We start from the raw sequence: 19,665 nt of genomic DNA, 5'->3' as shown, positions 1-19,665 counted from the left end.
TGTCCCCAGCTCCCCGTGAGCACCATCCACACCCTTCCATGGGGACTGTCCCCAGGTCTCTGTGGGCACTGTCCCCAGCTCCTCCTGGGCATTGTCCCAAACCCTTGTGGGCACCATCCCACGTCCTCATTCTTACTGTCACAGCATCCCTGTGGGCAGTGTCCCCTGTCCCCACTGTCACGGCATCCCTGTGGGCACCATCCCGTGTACGCACTGTCACCGTCACCCCATCCGCGTGGACACCGTCCCCAGCTCCCCATGGGGACGGTCCCGGGCTCCCCACAAGCCCCATCTCCGCCCGTCCCCCGTCTCCCCTAACCCGGGGGTCGCTCCGCGGGGCGGGCGCGGTGGGTGCAGGGAGCGGCGGCGGCCGGCGGAGGGGGCTGCGGCCGCGGCGGAGCGGAGCGGGAGCGGGGCGGGCGGCGGGGCCGGGGGAGGAGCCAGGGCCGTCGGCCGCCGCCGCCGCCGCTGCGCCCCGCTCCGCTCCGTTCCGCGCCCGCCGCCTCCGCCGCCGCCGCCCAGGTACGGCCCGAGCGGGCCCCGCCACCGCCCCCGCCGCCCATCGGGTGTTTACCGCCGGCCGCGGCCCCCCCAGCTGAGCCTGGGCGCAGTTCGGTGCGTGCAATGGCGGGGGAGGGGGGGGAAGGTCGGGGCGGGGGGGGAACCGGGAGCGGCGGGGGGGGCCCCGGCCCGAGCGCACACCGGGAGGAAAATCACGGGTAAATATTTTTCTTGGCAAAATCTGGCCGTTTGGCGTGGGGCGGGGGGGGGGGGGGGGCGCGTTCCCCCGTGGGCCCCCCCCCGCTGCTGCAGCGCGGGGCACGGCCGCTGCCCCCCGCCCGCCACGCCACGGCCGGGGGGGGCCATGGACGGCGGGCAGCCCCCCCGCTCGCATGCAGCGCCGTGGCCCCTCTCGGCGGCTGCGTGGCCGTGGCGTGGCGCGGGGGGGGCCGTGGGCCCGGGCCGTGGCGGCGGCGTGGCTCTGCGGGGACGGGCGCGGGGACGGGCCGCGGCGGGGACGGGCCGGGGGCAGGTCGCGGGGCCGTGGCGCGGGGAACGGGGAGGATCGTGGCCGTGCCCCGTGGCCGTCCCCGCCCGCTCCCGCTCTGGCAGCGGCGGCAGGAATGCCTGTGATTTTTTTATTTTTTTCTTTTCATTTTTTTAATTATTTTTTTTCTGCGCCGGCAGCAGAGCGCGGAGGGGGGGCGGTTCGACCGCTCCCGGTTGGGGCGGGGGCAGCGGGGAGCGTCCTCGTCGCGGAAAGGGGGGAGTGGGGGGGGGCTCCGGTCCCGTAGCCCAGGGCTATCCCCCGCCAAGCGCGGTGCGGGGCGTGGCGGGGGCTCCCCCTCCCCACAACGCCCCACCGTTCCGCGGGGGGGGGGGGGGGGTGGTGCGTACCGCCGCTTCCCCCCACCCCAGCTCCGGGGGGGACCGGATCCTGCCCGGGGTGCGGCGGTCCCGACGCCGCCGCGCGGGCCCTGGTCCCGAGCCGGGCTCGAGTGCGTCCCCCCCGTGCGAAGCGGGGAAACTGAGGCAGGGCAGGCGGGCGCCTCGGCCAAGGTCACCCCGAGACCGGCCGGCCTTGTCCGGGCCTCCGGCTCGCCCTCCTCTCCTGTCCGGCCGAGGCGGCGGCCCCGCACCGACCTTCAGCCGCGGCAGCCGCCGTGACCCCCCCCGCCCCGGGGCCGGCAGCGACACCGGGAGGGCCGGGACTGCTCCTTACCCCGCCTGACCCCCGCCGGCACCGGGGATCCCCGGGGCTCCGGCGGGGCGGGAGGGGGCCGGGGCTGCCGTGGGGAGCGGGCAGGCCCCGGTGGAACCGGTTTGGGGGGGGCTCCCGCGCCCGGGGGGTCTTGGCGCAGGCTGGGGGCGCGGCGCATCCCACCCCCCCCCCTTCCTCGGCACTGCCATGCGGCTGCGTGTGCCCCCCCCCCCGCAGTGTTCGCACACACCGGTTCAGCCCCGCACCCCTGTGGGCGGCACTTGGGGGGTCTCCGGGCGGGGAGTCGCCGTTTGACATCCCCCACCGCGGCCGTGACCTTCGGGGGGTCGCGGCGTGGCAGCCCCACGAGCGGGGGTCAGGCAGGCGGCACAGAAGGGATTGAGCCCGCTCCGGCCTCTAAGGGCCGAGCCCCCCGGGGCCCCGCAGGCGCTCGGGGGGCTGCGTCCGCACCCCCTGTCCCTTCCCCGGGGGCCGCCGCTGCAGGAAGCGGAGTCACCGCCGTTTTTCCGCGCCCCGCACTTTCCCAGGGGCTGCCGGTGAAGACCGGAGTAGCCGCCGGGCCGGGGGTCCCAGGTCGTGCATGCCCCCCCGGCCCCGCCGGACCCCGCGCAGCCGCCGGTGCGCGGTGGAGCGCGGGGGCGGGGCCGGACGCCTGGGTCCCCTTCCCGGAGTGGGGGGGAGCAGGAGGAGGCGGAGGGGGGAGTCGATGCGGTGAAGGCAAAGGCGGGTGCGGGCAGGACGCCCGGGGCCCCGCTCAGAATGGAGGGGGCCGGGACATGCAGTGGGGCTGGGACCCCCCGGGGCGATGTCACACAGACGGGGCCCTGGCACTGTGGGTGCTTGTCCCTCCCGGCAGGGTCGGGTGGCCATAGGGACAGTGTGGGGACTGTCCTCAGTGTTCCCTTCCCGGGTGGGACAGGCAGCCCCAGATGGGCTTGGTGCTGGTTCCCGTGTCCCATCCGTGTGGACACCGGGCACCCTGGTGGTGAGGTGGGAGCTGTGTCCCCATCCCCCTCTGTGAGTGAGGCCTCAGGGGAGGGGACCCAGGAGCCCCCCCGTCCTGTTGCACGTGAACCAGAGCCCCCGATTTAGAAACGTCCCCATCCCCGTGCCAAGCTCCAAGTGCTGAGAATAGCTCCCCGGCGTCCCCGCACAGCCTCGCCTGGGCCGGGGGCACCCCACGGGGCTCGGGACCCGCAGCAGCCCTGCTGAGTTGAACCCGTGGGCACTCAGTACATGCCAGGTTCCCGATGGTGCCTGTTGGCCCCTTCATGGCCAGGAGGAGCAGGGGCACAAGGGTGCAGCTGCAAACTGCCATGCTGGCACGAGGGGCACAGTGGTGGGGGAAGTGGCACCGTGGCTCTTCCTCTGCTGAGCAGCTTCCCGCTGGTGGCCCCAGCGGAATGGGGGAACCAAGGCACGGCCAGGGAGGGTTAGGGGAGCAGAGACAGGGCTGCTGCCTCGTGCTGGCCTCTCACTCAGGCAAAGCAGGACGGAGCAGCTGGCGTGGCCACGTTTGGACCTCTGGGTTTTGTGGTGGCTGCAGGGCTGGGAGGGTCAGGGTCATGGCACAGGTCCCCACGGCAGTGATCCAGGACCCATCAGAGGTGCGAGGCCAGGGGGTCAGCACCAGGGCAGGTCACTGTCACTGCAGACACCCGACTGCACTCAAGTGGTGGCTTCGCAGAGCCATGGGGTGGACGTGGCCCCAGTGCCCACACACTGTCACTGCAGCAGCCCCAGACATGACCAGCCTGTACCGCAGCACAGCTCAGTGCCCATGTGCGTGGGGAAGGGGCACCGTGCAGGTCCCCTGTGGCACAGGGTGGTCTGCCCTGATGTCAGGCCCATGGCATCCCCTGTGCTTGGGCTGCCCAGCTGCTGCACATGCCGGGAATTCCTGCAGCCTCCCAGCACGCTGACCTTGCCACATGCTGCCATGTGTGCCCCACGGCACCGGACACTGTGTGGCACTGGGCACCATGTGGTACCGGGCATAGGCTGTGATGCAGGAGGCAGAGGTGTGAGCTGAGCATGTGACACCGGGCAAGGGCATGCGTGTGGCACTGGGCACAGCCGCACACATGGGCACCAGCGTGTGCTGGGTGCAGGTGTTCCCGTGCCTGGCCGCGCTCCCACGGCACGGTCTGGCCAGCGGCGCAGCCGGGGTTGCTCCAGCTGGGCAGAGCCTGGTGCCTGCCCTGGTGCTGCCCACGGCCGCCTGCACACCAGGCATCGTCCGGCCGGTGTCTGGCTGGCAGGTCTGCCCATGGTGCCCTGCCCCCAGCCCCTGCTAATCGCACTAATTGGCACCCTGGCTAAAGCGCTTAGGCCCTCACCTCCCTGACCCAGATGGCAGCTGGGTGGGGGGAGGGGGCATCCAGGACCCCCGGAGCCCATCTGTCCTGGGGGGCAGGGACACCAGCCAGCATCCCCATGGGGCATCCCTGGTACTCAGCACCTGTGTCCAGCTACACCAAGGTGGCCACTGCCTTTGTGGATGGGTGTCACCAGGCTGTGGTCCCTATCCTGGGAGGTCCCCGGGGGCAGTACCCCTGGGGAGCGGGGTGCTCGGTGTCCCCCATGGGGCAACGTGGCTCCAGCCACTGGCCCAGCCCCGGACTTTGCCCCCGGGTTGTTTTCCATTGCCTGCAACCACCCGACTCAGCAGAAACGCTCCCCTGGGTGTGGGGTTGGGGCTGGAGGGGGTGCAGGGTGGAGGCCCCTGCCGACGGCTACCCCCTTCCCACCTAGCCCCACAACTGGTCCTGCAGGGTGGGAACGCCTGAGTTGGGGTGACACTGGGCATAGGGTGCAGCCCAGGGGGCTGAGACCCGACTGTGCTCATCACACATGTCCTGCAGGAGCATCAGGAGGAGGAGAGCTGCCTCCCGTGTCTGTTTGTCTGTCTGTCTGGGCCACCTCAGCACACCCGGGATTCCTCGAGTGACAGTTCCTGGAGTGGCACCACGAGCTTACCCAGGTGCTGGGTGCTGGTGATCCTGGGGTGCCAGTGTTCCCAGGGGTGCTGGTGATCCCAGGGGTGTTGGCACGGATGCTCACCAGTGCGGGTGAGCCCCAACTCAGTGGCTGACCCCGGCTTTAGCCCCTCTAATCAGACACCGCTCACTGGCCAGGCCACCCCAGAGGGGAAACTGAGGCAGTGGCAGCCGAGCCCACCCAGTGCTGTGTTTCGGGGCTCCCTGTGCCCCAGCCTGTGCCCACTTTGCCGTGGCAGTGTCGCACCCCGGCCCCACATGTGCCCCGAGCAGGTCGGGGCTCTGCTGGCGTGTGGGGTCCCGCGGGGAGGGGGTGGGGGGCGGCGGGGGGGCCGGTGCCCGGCAGGGCCGCGCAGCCCTGGCGCGCAGCCAGTGCCTATACTTGGAAGTCTCCGCGCGCCGTTCCCATATGGAACAAACATTTGGTGCAGCCCCCGGCCACGCCGCCCCGGCTCTATAGGTGCTGCCAGCAGCAGCACCACAAGCCTGGCCTCGAGCTGCACTGGGGGATCCTGACCCCCCGAGGTGGGGAGGGGACCCCAAGTGTGGTAGGATGCCTCTCTGTGCCTTAGTTTCCCCTCAGAGGCAGGAGTACACAGTCCTTCCCGCATCAGGGCACGTGCCTTAGGGGTGGTGGGGACCCCTCATGCAGACCCGTCTGTCACACACACAGGGTGCCCCCCAAGCACCCATGGGTGCAGCATCCCTCACCCCCCATCCTGATGCTGCCCGGGTATCCCTGCCTGGAGGGGGGCCAGGGGGCGGGCCGGGGGTGGGGGGACGCTGGGGGGGGGACGCCAAACCCCGGCCGCTGCGTTTTAAATCCGCCGGAGGAATTTCTGCGGCGGCCAAGACAAACGTGACCTACTTTCTGCCTGTCCCCGCACGGAGCGGAGGAGCCCGAGGGCCGGGCACGCCGCCCGCCGCAGCCCCCCGGCCCCCCCGGCGCGGGTCGAGGGCCCCCGCACCTCCCTGCTAGCGCCAGCGGGACCCCCACATTGTGCTGGGGAGCTGTGGGTGGGTGCTGGGAACCCGTAGAGATTGGTGGGGGTGAGGTGGGGCTCCACTGGAGGTCGTGCCTTGGTTTCTCCATCACAGGGAGTGTGAGGGGTAGGGGCAGCGGGAGTCTCCCGTGCTGCCCGTGCCCCAGCCCCACCATGCTGTGTCTTTGCTGCAGGAGAACTCACGGAGGAGGGATTGCCCAGCGCCCTCAGCACCCCCCACCCCGTAAGTCTCCCCGCACCCACCCAGCACAGGGGGGCCATGTGTGGGGCGAGCGTGCCAGGGCTCAGCCCAGCCCCTGGGCGCGGCCACCTTGGGGGCTCTCCTGGTCGGTGGGGGCGGGGGGATGCTGTATGCACCCCCACCCCCTAGGTTCTTCCCATCGCTTGGGGAGCCCCCCCAGCCCTGCCCCACAGCTGGGTGCACCCCCTGCCCCCCCATATTCTCTCACACAGCCTTGCAGAGCCATGCACAGTCTTGCACACCTGTGCACGCTCACACACCCACACATGCACTGTTGCTCACCCCTGCCTGCTGCTGCACCCGCCCTGCAGACCTTGCTCGCCCCACGTGTCCTTGCACACCTCGTGTGCTCTGCCCCAGCCCTGCTCACTCCTGCACACTCCCACATGCTCCTTATGTTCTTGCCCCCCGCCCCACATGGTGCACACTCCCAGGGTGGCCCCCAGGGTTGCAGCCCTCACCCCCCAAGCCCAGGGGTCCCAGCTGAGCCGCGGTTTGTTTCCGCAGGGTCCGTCCCGGGATGCTGCGCGGAGCTGAGCACTGAGGTGGGCGCCATGGGGCGCGCGTCATAGCCCCCCGCTGTGGCCCCCCCGCGCGTGGCACCGGTGGCGGAGCCCACTCGGTCGGTGCTGAGCGCTCCTTGATGGAATTGCGGTGAATGGAACAGAAGCCCAGCACCCTGGACTCGCTGTCGGAGCCAGAGGACACCCGGTGAGCCCCCCGCCCCACACCCCCGCCTGTCCCCATGGGTCCCCACGGCCCGTGCATGCTCATGGCCAGGGTGTCCCTGTGTGCCCCCGTGCCCAGTGTGGCCCTGTCCATGCTTGTGTGGTCATGTACGTCTTCATCCTCCGTGTGTCCCCGTGCCCAGTGTGTCCCCACCCATCCCTGCACGGCCGTGGATGTGTCCATGCCCTGTGTACCTGTGCATCCCAATGCCTTGTGTGTCCCCAGGTGTCCCTATGCCTGGTCCATCCTTGTGCCCAGTGTGTCCCTGTCCCCAGTGTGTCCCCATGGATCCTTTTGTGGCCATCTCCATGCCATGTGTCTGTGTGTCCTGTGCATCCTAATACCTTATGTGTCCCCAAGTGTCCCCATGCCCGGTGTGTCCCAGTACATCACTGTGTGCTCTTGTTCGTGTCTGTGCCCTCTCGGTCCCCATGGCCTCGTGTCTCTGCGGCTGGTGTGTCCCCATGTGTCCCCATGCCCTGGGTGTCCCCCTGTGCCCCACGTGTCCCCCACGCGTGCCCATTCCCACGTGTCCTCCATTCGTGCCTGTGCCCCCCACTCGTGCCCGTGTCCCCGCGGGTTCCCTCCCAGCTGCCCCGTCCCCGCCGGGGGCCCCTCGGGCCACCCTGTCCCGGGGCTATTTCGGGAGGGCCGCCCGCTCTCACGTGCCGCGGGGGGAGCCAGGCCCGGGGTCACCTTGGGCTGGGGCCCGGGACCCCCCCGGGGTGCCCATCCCCGCGCCGTCGGGCCCCCCCGGCCCGCCCCTGCCCGCCGCCTCCTCCAATGGGCGGGCGCCGTGCGGGCGAGGCGCGACCCCCGCCGCCAGCCATTGGCTGAGCCCCGTGACGTCACTTCCCCGCTGAGCCAAAAGGACATTTTGTCTTTGACTGTAAATGAGCCCCTCCCCCCCCGCCTCCTTCCCCCGCGCGTCCCCCCCTCCCCGGGCGATGCCGTCTCGAGGGTCGCGGGTCCCTAGGGTCCCCCCTTCACCCTGTACCCACGGGTCCCTGCCCTGCCGCCCAGCGCTGAACCCCCACGTGTGACACCGCCCCTGCCCGGCCCTCCGGGACCCCCGGGCAAAGGGTGCCCACCTCCCAGCTGCGGGTGGGTGGGAGGCCGGGCTGTGGGGGGCCGTGGGGGGCCGTGGGGCGCGGTCCCAGCCTGGCCCCCTCCCGCAGGTGGCTGGATGGCAAGCGCAAAAGAAAGGGCAGCCAATGTTTGGTGAAGAGCAGCATGTCAGGTACGGGCTCCCCCCGGGTCCCCTGGGCACTCCATGTCCCTAGTGCCCCCCCCACGTTTCTGCTGGACACCCCGCACCTTCACGGGGTCCTCCAGGCACCGCGTGTCCTGCCTGTGTCCCACGGGCACCTCACGTCTCTGCCGAGCACCCCAGGGTCCTGAGCCATGTGTCCCTGGTGGGCACACCAGTGTCACCTGGGAACCTTATGTCCCTGCTGCGTCCCTCAGGGCACCCCATGACCCTGCTGGGCACCCCAGCTCCTTGCCAGGCACTCCAGGGCCCTCTGGACACCCCACTCTCCCGACCCCCTCCAGCAGCCCCCATCCCGGCTGGGTTCCGCGGGGTCCCCAGCACCACTTCCCGCGGGGTCCCCGTGTCGTCCCCCTGTGTCTCCGTGGGTTCCCCATCCCCCTCGGTGCCCCGTGGGTCGGGCCGGGGCGGTGCTATCGGGGCCGGCAGCACCCTGGGGTGGGAGATAAGGGGGGCCCGGCCGGGCGCTGCCCCCCAGCCCTGCCCCATTCCCAAGCGGGGAGCGGCCGGCGCCGGCGGGATCCTGCGGGCTGGGGGAGGGGCGGGCGGAGGGACCCAGGCGTCCAGCTCCCAGCCCATCCCCCCTGCACCCTTCCCTGCTCAAGGCGGGGGAGAGGACCAGGGTCCTCCCCCACATCCGGCACCCACCGAGCGCCAGGGTGGACTTTCGGGGCCCCGCGTCTGGGTTTGCTCCATTCCGGGGTGCTGGGGACCAACCCCTCATGTATTGGGGGTGCACGGTGCCTCAGTTTCCCTGTGATGCTGGTGATGGGGGGGTTGTTGGGGGGCTGGTCCCCAGGCTGCCAGGCTGGGGGACCCCGAACAATAGCGGGGACAGTGGGCCATTGTGTGCGGGGGGGATGGGGACGCCCCCCCCGCAGCCGGCTGGGAGCTGGATAATGGATGCTTTATTGCTGCGGGGGGCTTGGGCAGCCCCCCAGCGCCCCCCGGCCCTTAACCCTTCCCGTGCCAGGGCTGCCCACAGCAGGGTGGGGGGCAGTAACAGGGCTGAGGGGGAGGAAAATGAGGCACAGAGGGGGTGCACATCACCTGGGGGTGGCAGCACCCCCCCCACACAGGTGCACTGGGGATTCCTGACACACGCCCCCCCCCCCCGCAGGGTACATCCCTAGTTACCTGGACAAAGATGAACAGTGCGTGGTGTGCGGGGACAAGGCCACCGGCTACCACTACCGCTGCATCACCTGTGAGGGCTGCAAGGTGAGGGGGCAGGAGATGGGGGGGCAGGCGGGGGGTGTCACGGGGCCTCACTGCATGTCCCCCCCACGGCGTTGTCCCCAGGGCTTTTTCCGTCGGACCATCCAGAAGAACCTGCACCCCACCTACTCCTGCAAGTACGATGGCTGCTGCGTCATCGACAAGATCACCCGCAACCAGTGCCAGCTCTGCCGCTTCAAGAAGTGCATCTCCGTGGGCATGGCCATGGACCGTGAGTGCTGGGGGCACGGGGGGCACCCGCTGCTGCTGTGGGGTGGATTGAGGGCACGGGGGGGCACCCACTGCTGATGTGGATTGGGGTCCTGACATGGCGCTGACCGGGGTGCCTGGTGCAGCTGCAGGAGCAGGCTGGGGTGCTGGGCACGAGTGCCAGGCTGCAGCAGGGACAGCTGGCGCAGCACAGTGGGGCTGTGGGCTGACGGGGGTGGTCCCGGCAGTGGTGCTGGATGACTCGAAGCGGGTAGCGAAGCGGAAGCTGATTGAGGAGAACCGGGAGCGGCGGCGGAAGGAGGAGATGATCAAATCGCTGCAGCATCGCCCCAACCCCAGCGCGGAGGAGTGGGAGCTGATCCACGTGGTGACCGAGGCCCACCGCAGCACCAACGCCCAGGGCAGCCACTGGAAGCAGAAGCGGAAATTCCTGGTGAGGACATGGGGATGAGGAGCCCACCACCACACCCCCCCGGACTCCTGCCCTGGCTGGTGGCAGCTGAGCGCTCACACACTCGGTGCCTACATGACAGGCAGTGCTCAGTGTCCATGCACCAAGGGGGTGGTTGTAGTCAGGGGTTTGGGATGTCACCCGGTGTCCTTGAGCCTGTCACCCCCAGAGGGGTTAAGGGGTGAGCAGTGACCGAAGGGGACAGCTGTGGCCCTGTCCCCACGGTGCTGGCACACAGCTCCCTCTCCTGGCTGCTGCCCCATGCCGAGCCCTGCCTTAGTTTCCCCCACCATGATGGGGATCCCTGGGGGGGGACACAGTCACACTGCATCCCCCAACCCTGCTGTCTGTCCCCACAGCCTGAGGACATCGGCCAGTCGCCCATGGCCTCCATGCCTGATGGGGACAAAGTCGACCTGGAGGCGTTCAGTGAGTTTACAAAAATCATCACCCCGGCCATCACCCGCGTGGTCGACTTTGCCAAAAAACTGCCCATGTTTTCAGAGGTAAAGGGGGACCGAGGGAAGAGGGGGCAGCAGGGCTGAGGCTGCAGCAGTTTCCCCTCCAAAAAAAAAAACCCTGACACTGTCTCCCTCCCCCAGCTGCCTTGTGAAGACCAGATCATCCTGCTGAAGGGCTGCTGCATGGAGATCATGTCCCTGCGGGCAGCTGTGCGCTACGACCCCGAGAGCGAGACGCTGACGCTGAGCGGGGAGATGGCGGTGAAGCGCGAGCAGCTCAAGAACGGCGGCCTCGGCGTCGTCTCCGATGCCATCTTCGACCTGGGCAAGTCCCTCTCTGCCTTCAACCTGGATGACACCGAGGTGGCCCTGCTCCAAGCTGTGCTGCTCATGTCCTCAGGTAGCTGTGGTGGCATCTGCCCCTAGGGCTGCTGGGGGAGGGGAATGGGGTGAGCACCGGTGCCCAGAACCCCCAACATCATGGAGGTGTGTTGGGTGGGCACCCTGATGCCAGAGCCCCCAGCTTCTTGAGGGTGTATTGAATGGGTACCCTAATTCCCAGTGGCTGAAATCTGGGTGGGCACCTTATTGCCTAGTGTCCAGGAGCACAGGGTCCATGGAGTGAGCACCTTGATGTCCTGGGGGACCATGCCGGGCTACAGGGGTCTGTGGGGCAAGGGGGGACACAGCCTTGTGGGAGGGTGAACCGGACCCCCCCCAGACACCCCTGCCTGGCTGTGCCCGCAGACCGGACAGGGCTGATCTGCGTGGAGAAGATCGAGAAGTGCCAGGAGACCTACCTGCTGGCCTTCGAGCACTACATCAACTACCGCAAACACAACATTCCCCACTTCTGGCCCAAGCTGCTGATGAAGGTGACGGATCTGCGGATGATCGGCGCCTGCCACGCCAGCCGCTTCCTGCACATGAAGGTGGAGTGTCCCACCGAGCTCTTCCCCCCCCTCTTCCTCGAGGTCTTCGAGGACCAGGAGGTGTAGGGCTGCCACCCACTCCCCTTGTGCCCTCTACCCCCCTCCTGCTCTGCGTCCCCCAGCCCCCCAAATTTTTCTTATCCCAGCCCCAGGGGCGAGGGGGGAGGGGGATGCTGTGCCCAGGGTGGGGGTCTCACTGTGCCCCCCCGTGCCCCCCCCGGAGCTGCCCCCCCGCGCCCCAGGACTTGATGAATTTTGTTTGTTTGCACAGGGAAGGGCCCCGACGGTCGAGCGTTTCCTTTATTGTCCTTCTCTTCTTAGATTATTATTTTTTAAGCATTTATTTCCCTCCCTGAGAGGCTAAAATATTAAACTAACTGCACTTTGGAAGGAGAGAGGAGGAGGAGGAGGAGGAAGAGCAGAGCAGGGGAGAAGAGAGGAGAGGAGGGGGCTCTGGGCTGCACAGGGAGAGGCTGCCTCGGCCGGGGGGGGCTGCGGCCACATGCACTTTTGGCCGGGCAGCAGCACAGGGGCTGGGGGGGGGGGGGGCCAGGACCCCCCCCTCATATCGGGGTGGGGGACACAGAGTGGGGCACAGCAGCAGCAAGGGGGACCCAAGCCCACAGGGGTGCAGGACTGGTGGCCCCCCCTGCCCTGCATCCTGCTGGCCTCTGGGTCTGCCCCAGCTGGGGTGACTCCCCCGCACCCCCTCACCCCCCAAATTTTGGGCCAGATTCGGGGCTTTGGTTTTCTCTGTCTTTTTTGGGCTGAGAGGAGACAATTTTGTGCCAAGCGCCGGGCGGACAGTGGGCGCTGTGGGACACCGGGGGGGGCTGTGGGGACCCGCCACAGCCACCCCCCAATACCCCCCACCTTTTCCGTTGTCCATTTTTTTTTTTGTTGTTTTCCACGCCCCCCTTAACCCCCCACCCCCGTCCTCGTGGGTTTATTTGTCGTGTCCGTCAGAAGTTGCAATGGCCCCGGAGGTGCTGGCGGAGGGGAGGGGGGGCAGCGGGTGCCCCCCCAGGGCCCCACACGGACCCCACTGCACTACTGCCCCGGCCCCCCGGCAGCAGCACTTCAGGGGACTGCACCCCCCAACCACCCCCTGCTCCCCGGGGGGGCCAGGCTGCGGTGGGGCCAGCGGGGACTGGGGAGGGGGCCCGGGTGTCCCGGCTCAGCAGGGGGCAGAGCTGCAGCAGGGGCACCCGAGAATGGTTTTATCACCTTTTTCCCCCCCGATTTAGGTTTGTGAATTTTTTCTTACCTCAGGCGGAGGCCGAGGGGGGGCGCGGGCCGGGGGGCAGCCGGCGTGGCAGGCAGCCTGCCGGGGCCCACCTAAGCTAATATATATATATATATAAATATATATAAAATATATAATTTTTGTAATTAAAAAAAAAAATCTTTTTACGGGTCGTTTAAAAGCAGAAATCCCAACACAAGACACTTCCCGCCCCACCCTGGGCACAGGGGGCTGGGCCAGGCCCCCTTACTACACCCTGGCCCCCTCACCATGGGGGTCATGGCTGGGGGGCCCTGCCAGACCCCCTGCAACCAGGTGTGGGGTGCAGTGGGGCTGTGGCGTGGCAGGGCTGTAGCACCCCTGGGTGCTGGGGGGGTCGTGGTGCGCTCAGCCCCCCCTGCACCAGGGCCAACTTTGCACTTAGTGCAAAATGTCTTAAGCTCCAGCACGGGGTGGGGGTCCTGGCTGCACCGGCTGCGGGTTGTGCAATAGGAGCCGGTGTCGGGAAACACTAACGCCCGCCTGGGGGGTGCAGGGTTTGGGGATCGACCCCCACCCCCAGGGCAGCACCGGCCAGCGCCGGCCTCACCGCGTGCATCGGGCAGAGGTTGCGGTGCCCGCGGCGCGATGCGGGTGCGGTGCTGCTGCCACGGCCGTGCTGTGCCGTGCAGAGCCGTGCCGGTGCCATGGCCCCATGCTGGTGCAGTGCTGGTGCTGTGGCCGTCCCACGGCCACGGCCACGCCCGCGTGTCCCCGCGCACGGTCCGGGCGCTGCTGCCTGCGCGCTGCCCACACTTGCTGCCTCCTGGCGCGGCAGCGACTGCAGAGCCATCCCGGGATGTGTCTTAAGCAGCAAACATGACCCCCCCGCAGCTGGGTGCGGGCCCCCCCTCCTCCCCGGATGGCACACGGTGCCCTGGGGCGGCTCATCCCGGGGGTCTCGTCCCGGCCCCCTGGCCAGCTCACCCCCGCGCTCCCCCCACGCCCCCCCGGGCCGCTCCCTCTCGTCTCTGTCTCGCGTCGCCATCGCACGTCCAGCGTCGGCCCCGGCTTCACCCAGGGGGGGCAGGACCGGTGCCCCCCCCCCCACCGCCTCCCCCGGGCTGTCCCCGCGTCCCCCTCCCCCCCCCCCCAAGCACATACCTCATGGCTCCCGGAGCTGCCCCTGCGCGGGGCCGCGGCGAGCCCAGCTGGCACGGCCCGGCACGGCTCGGCACGGCCCGGCGCGGGGTCCCCCTACTATGCATGGTGCCGCGGGGGCGGCGGGGGCCGCGGCCGGCGTCGCTGAATGTAGGGCGCGGGACGGGGGGGCCACTGAGCTCCGTGACAATCACAAGTCTGTGACGTGCGATTTTAAACCCTTTTGTGTTTTGGTCAGGATTTTAAAGAAAGATATTTTTATGGTAATTGTTGCTGGTCTATTTTACTATATATTTATGTAATAAATATATGATGAAAAAAAACAAAAAACAAAAAACAAAACAACCGACCGACCCCACCCCCAGAGCTCGGCTGGATCCGGCCTCTGCTTTCCACCGCTGGCTGCTGGGGTGGGGGGCCGGGGCAGGGGAGGCCCCCCCGGCGCTGCCAGCGGAGCCATGGGGCGGGTGCCCAACTTAGGGAGGAGGGGAGGAGGGTCCTGGCATCCCAGCGCCTACTTTGTGGGGGTGCAGCCCCCCCGGGAGTCCAGTGGGCGCCGTGTGGTTCGTGCTGCCCCTCAGAGGGGGGGGGGGGTTGTGTTTGTGTGTGTGTGTACCCGCGGTGCTATGTACAGGGGTGGCGGGGGGGGTCCCCGGGGTCCGTGGGGGGGCCCTACTGGGCATCAATGCGGAAGGAGAGCAGCTTCTCGGAGTGGAGGTTGTTGAGGGTGCGCAGGTCTGGCAGCTTCAGCAGCAGTTTGGTGAACCGCGACGTCTCGGCCGGATGCGTCTTCAGCACCAGCGCGCGCAGGGCGCGGATCAGCGTCTCCTGCAGCTGCTCCACCGACGCCGTGTCCTCCATCCCCGAGCGGTCTGCGGGGACGGGTGCGTCAGCGGGTGGGCAGCGACACCCCCACAGACCCTCCCCCCGCCGGCATCGCTCCGACGCCCACCTGCTGACACCAGGACCACGGCAGTGAAGAGCCCCAGCTCCTCATCGGTGAGGTCGAGGGCGCTGAGCTTCTCGCTGAACTCGAACATGGAGCTGAGCAGGTCGCCCATGCCCATGCCCCACAGCTCTTCCAGGCTGTACTTCGTCCGGCTCATGAACGTCACCGTCTGCTCCTTCACATCGAACAGCGAGGCGAAGCGAACCATCAGCACCTGCGGGACATGCGGCGTTAGCGGGACAGGGACACCCTGCAGCACCGCGGGCTACCGGGACAGGATGGGGCACCTGCACCACCCTGGGCTACTGGGACAGGATGGGGCACCTGCACCACCCTGGGCTACCAGGCAATGCCGTGAGGTACAAGGGCTCCCTGCACCGCTGTGGGTACTGCACAGGATGGGGCACCTTGCGCCATTGTGGGCTTCTGGGCAGTGTCATGGGGGCATCCTTCACCACGTGGGCTTGCACATCGTTGCATCGTGCAATGCCTTGGGGCACTATGCCAGCCCACGGGATGCTGTGCTATGCCAGGGAGCATCCTGCAACCTTGTGGGCTACCACGCAATGCCACCAGGCACCATACAATGCCATGCCCCATGCCGAGGTTTCATGCCATAGGGCTCCATGCCAGTCCATGGAGCTCCATGCAATGCCATGGGGCACTGTGCTCTCCACTGAACCCTTGCCACCCCAGGACATACCTCGAAGGTGCCAGCCTTCAGCAGGGTGACCTGGTCATGCTGGGAAAGGGCCTGGAAGCCAGGAATGTGCTTGGCAAACTCAACCACCTCGCGGACAGCGGGGGTGAAGCTGAGGGAGAAGTCCTCCCAGATCTCCTGCACCGAGCGCCCACTGCGGCCGGGCGGGTGGCTGTTCATGGGGCAGGCCTGGGGGCAAAGGCACAGCTCAGCACCGTGGGGCTCCCCCGGCCCCGCCGCCACCGCGGCACAGACAAGGCGATTAATGGGATTAACAGTTAAAAATACCCGTGGAGGGGGAGCAGGAGCTCCCGGGCACTCACCGGCAGGACGTCCTTGGTGCCACGGGGCCAGGGGCAGCCCCGCGGTGGGGGCTCAGGGTAGGCAGGGGGGCAGAGCCGGGGTTCAGGGGGGACGGGGGCCCAGGCGGGGGGTGCGTCCCAGCGCAGGAGTCCGCTCTCACAGGCTGGGGGGGGTCCCAGCTTGTCGTGCGCATAGACGAAAATCTCCTTGTGGGCCTTGGCCACCTGTGCGATGACATCCTCAGTGGCCCCCCCAGGGCTGGGCGAGCGTGGGGGCGTCAGCTGCTGGGGGAACTGGGAGAAGCAGGCGGGGGGGGCAAGCGGGGGGGGGGCCAGGGGGCAGCACTCGGCCCCCACTCGGTGCTGGACCCTCGCCGGGGCCGGGCATCCCGGGCACAGCGCTGCCCATGCCGCTCATGGCACTCTGCATCTCCGCCAGCATCCGCTGCTTCTCCCGCTTGGGGATGCGCCCGAAGCGCACCGCTGTGGGAGGACACCAGCATTAGGGGGGCAGCCCAGGCACCCTGACCCCCTCCCAACCCTGTGCAACAGGAAGGGACACACAGCTCTAAGCACGCACAAAGGGGTACACGTGCCTTGGGATGTGCCTGATACCCAAGCGCAGGCAGGAGAAAACAGCCCTGACCATGGCAGGGACTCATCCCAGGAGGAAACATGCAGCCCTGGGAATGGGAGATCCCACCCCTGGAAGGGATGTACAGCATCAGACGTGGGGGGGGCCAGGCTCACCGTCACGGGACATGCCCACCAGCAGGCACTTCTTGAAGCGGCACTGCTGGCAGCGGTTGCGGTTGATGCGGACAATGGAGCAGTTCTCATTCTTGAGGCACTTCTTGTACTGGATGTTCTGCTGGATGCTGCGGCGGAAGAAGCCCTGCAGGGTGGAGGCAGGGGGAAGGGGGTCACTCGGGGCCAGGTCGGGGGTTCACTCGTGGACTTCCCCAGCCCGGCAGAGGCTCTGCACCACCCCAGCCCCAGCCCTGGTACCTTGCAGCCCTCGCAGGCGTGGACACCGTAGTGGAAGCCAGAGGCGACATCCCCACAGACCTTGCAGAGCAGCACCATCCCGTTCAGCTCTGCAGAGGGACAGGGGTGTATGGAGTCCTGGGGTGCCCACCCGGGATGGGAGACACCCACCTGCTCCCCCTGGCCACCCCACTCACTGGTGACAGTGCTGCCAGCTTTGCTGGGCGAGCTGCGGCGCCGCTCCTCCGTGGGGACCTGCTGCACTCCAGGGAAGTTCACCGAGGAGCCGTACGAGGACGAGGATGAGGAGGAGGAAGGGGAGCCATCTTCACGGGGGGGCAGCGAGCCCCCGCTGTAGGTGCGGGAATCCTGGAGGGAGCCAGTGGGCGATGGGGGAAAGTAGGTTGGGAAGGGCTGGGATCCACAGTGGGAGCTGCCGTTGGAGCTGTCGCTGCAGAGCGAGACGGGGCTGGTGCGGGTGGGCGAGGCGCCGCTGGAGCCCACGTAGCTGATCACGCCGCCTGTGGGCAGAGCAACAGGGCCACACATGCATCGAGCTGCACTGGGCTCAGCCTCCCCCAGTCCAGGGGGGATCCCCAGCCTGGGTAAGGTGGGTGTGGGGTCCCCGAGGAAGTACCCGGGATGCATCCCAGACCCGTGGGTCTCCCACTGCATCGCGGCTGAACATGCAGCAGCTGGTCTGAGTCAGGCACCACACCCGCCAGCTGCCACGGGTGACAGCCCCACGTGGGACAGGGACAGCCGGGTTACCCGGGTGTGTGCCAGCTGGGGACACGGGAACAGCACCCCGGAAGCACCCGTGGGAGGAATGTGGGCCGGGAACGTGCCAGAGGCATAACTAGGAGGTCACGGCAGCTACGCCCACCAGCTCTGATCCAGACAGAGCCCCACGGCACGGAACAACCCCCCGTGGCACCAGAGGGGGCTGATACTGCATCCCCCCCCACCTTGGGGGGATTGCAGCCCCATGGCAGGGCTGAGGCTAGGGGGAGCTTTACCTCGGGGAATCCCCCCAAAAATGAGAACCAGAGTGGGGGGGCACATGATCAGCCCTAGTGCTGTGCCCAGGCCACCCCTAGCAGAGGTCACAGCCCTTCCACGGCCCCCTCCCCAGCCACGCACGGGGCAGGGGCTGCAGCACCAGGACATGGCTCCGGCTGACTCAGGGCCGGGACACGTGGAAGGTGACGCTGGGGACACACGGGATCGCCGGGGCCATGTGTCTCCCGTCGCACACGGTGCCGTTGGCACAGATGCCGTGCGCCGGAGCCAGCCTTCCACCACCCCCCCTCACCCAGCCACCTCCAAAGGGGGTCACGGAATCGGGGACAGTGGGTCCCATATAACAACTCCCTCTAAGCTGCGGCTGCTGGTGTCCCCCAGCTGCTGCAACACCAAAATACTTGGGGGATTCCCACCCCCCCCCATGGGGAGGGGTCTCGAGATTTTGTTTGGGGGCTCCCGAGGGGTTGCACGAGGACGTGCCAACCATTTCTGACCCCGCAACACCGGGACCCCCTGGGGACCCCCCAGAAAGCAGCCACCCCGCAGCTTCTCCCCCCCCCCCCGTTAACTCAGGCGGCCTCACGCCGCCGCCCCACGTGCTCCAGCCGCACGTGGCCTCCCGCGGCCCCGCCCCTTCACGCTTTTCTCCGCCCTCGCCGCCTCAATGGCTGGTCTCTAAGCCCCGCCCCTTCTCGTTGCCTTGGAAACAGCCCACCCCCCCATTGGAAAGGGCGAGTGTAACGCGGCGTCCCCGCTTCCGGGTATGACGTCACGAGGGGGGGCATCGATGATGTCATGAGGCGACCAATGGGCGGGGGCGGGGCGGGGCTGCGGGGAAAACAAACTCTGCACGTGGCAGCGGCGGGGAGGGGGACACGTGCCGGGGGGGGACACCGCCTCCGTTCCCCTCACCCCCCCCCCAAACCGCTCCTCCCGGTGCGCGTCCCCGCGCGGGGCGTCCCGCCACGCGCGTCCCCGCCTCCGCCGCCCACCGAGTGCCCGGACACCGCTGTACCGCTGCGCGTCCCTCCGGTCTCGGTGCCCGGGACACCCCGATCCCTCTGTCCGGGCCGCTCCGGTGCACCGATCCCGGTCCTCACCCTTACTACCCCTGCATCCAGCGCTCCCCGCTCCCGGTCTCTATCGCTCCTGCTCCGGTGCCGCTGTTCAGGTCACCCCGCTGTGCAAGAAGCCCCGGTGCCAGCGCGCATCCCTCCCTCCCTCCCGGGGACGCCCCGGTCCCGCTGCCCGATCCTTACCCCGCTATGCAGGACCGCCCGGTCCCGGTATGAAGCGGGATACGGTTCCCGGTGCGCATCCTGCCCGGTGGGGTGTGCCGGACACCCCCCAGGTTCCGCTGACCGGACCCCTCCGATTCGAGGTGACAGATTGCAGCCCCCCGCTGCGCTGCCGCTGCACCGACCCCCGGACTCCGCTCGGCTGCTCGCAGCACCAGGTGCCGGTGCCCGCAGGGTTGCGCAGCCGATGCCCACAGTGTCCCGATCCCGGTGCCCGCAGGGTCCCGGTGCGCACGCCCGCGGGCGGGGGGCTCCGGCGGAGCACTGACCTGTGCTGCCGGCCTCGGGGGCGGCCATCCTCGGGGCGGGGGGAGGGCGGCAGGTCCTGCCGAGCCTGCCGCAATGGGAGCCGGGTCGAGGAGCGGAGCTGCACCGAGTCGTCCGCCTGCCGCCCGCCACGGGCTGTTGTGCGCCCGCCGCCCGCCCCGCCGCCCGCCCGGCACCGGCCGCGGCTGCGCACTGGGCCGCACGCGGCGCCGCCGCCTCCCCCATGTGATTCCCGGGGAGAGCCTCGTGCCCCAGTGACACACTTTCCGCCGGCGGCCCCGGCCCCGCGCCGCCGCCGGGGACACCGGGCACAACCGGGACCCCCGCCCCCGGGGCCGCCCCCCAGCCCGCGGGGACCGGCATCGCGAGCAGCCGCTGCACCGAGACCGGCACCGGGGAGACCCAGATACAGCACTGTCATTCCTGTCACCCTGCACAGCATGGTCCCTGCAGCGGGAACACCCAAGCATGGCACTGTCCCCTGCACCGGG

At 68.7% G+C, this 19,665-nt stretch overlaps 2 protein-coding genes across 3 annotated transcripts; one reads left to right on the top strand and one right to left on the bottom strand.

Annotated features, from left to right (window-relative positions):
• Positions 1-433: 433 nt before the first annotated feature.
• On the top strand, positions 434-12,668 carry THRA (thyroid hormone receptor alpha). 2 transcript variants are annotated; one of them, XM_051640600.1, is made up of 10 exons: positions 434-522; positions 5,900-5,949; positions 6,475-6,678; positions 7,875-7,936; positions 9,087-9,187; positions 9,269-9,416; positions 9,643-9,848; positions 10,226-10,372; positions 10,469-10,727; positions 11,075-12,668. In XM_051640600.1, exons 3-10 carry the CDS (start codon positions 6,626-6,628, stop codon positions 11,323-11,325), a joined length of 1,227 nt encoding a protein of 408 aa, XP_051496560.1. In that variant the 5' UTR covers positions 434-522; positions 5,900-5,949; positions 6,475-6,625; the 3' UTR covers positions 11,326-12,668. The 2 variants fall into 2 exon arrangements, with proteins under 2 accessions (XP_051496560.1, XP_051496559.1); XM_051640599.1 differs by having other exon boundaries at positions 462-615.
• A 1,244-nt stretch (positions 12,669-13,912) lies between these two features.
• On the bottom strand, positions 13,913-19,352 carry NR1D1 (nuclear receptor subfamily 1 group D member 1). Its single transcript, XM_051640598.1, is given in 9 exon segments — positions 13,913-14,517; positions 14,598-14,808; positions 15,298-15,483; positions 15,618-15,900; positions 15,902-16,079; positions 16,347-16,491; positions 16,605-16,693; positions 16,781-17,104; positions 19,177-19,352. Coding segments are annotated over 9 exon segments (1,644 nt in total). The 5' UTR covers positions 19,205-19,352; the 3' UTR covers positions 13,913-14,317.
• Between the last annotated feature and the right edge of the window lie 313 nt (positions 19,353-19,665).

The sequence above is a fragment of the Apus apus genome, chromosome 25 (genome assembly GCF_020740795.1).
Source record: "Apus apus isolate bApuApu2 chromosome 25, bApuApu2.pri.cur, whole genome shotgun sequence".
Classification (NCBI taxonomy): Eukaryota; Metazoa; Chordata; class Aves; order Apodiformes; family Apodidae; genus Apus; species Apus apus.
This window is presented reverse-complemented; position numbering and strand designations above follow the sequence as displayed.

What these genes read in the sequence shown, in the direction of transcription:
- THRA (XM_051640600.1), top strand. Translation starts at nt 6,626, where the DNA reads ATGGAACAGAAGCCCAGCACCCTGGACTCGCTGTCGGAGCCAGAGGAC. An exon ending in TCGGAGCCAGAGGACACCCG is followed by an intron (nt 6,679 to 7,874) that starts GTGAGCCCCCCG and finishes CCCCTCCCGCAG; the next exon opens with GTGGCTGGATGGCAAGCGCA. An exon ending in TCACCTGTGAGGGCTGCAAG is followed by an intron (nt 9,188 to 9,268) that starts GTGAGGGGGCAG and finishes CGTTGTCCCCAG; the next exon opens with GGCTTTTTCCGTCGGACCAT.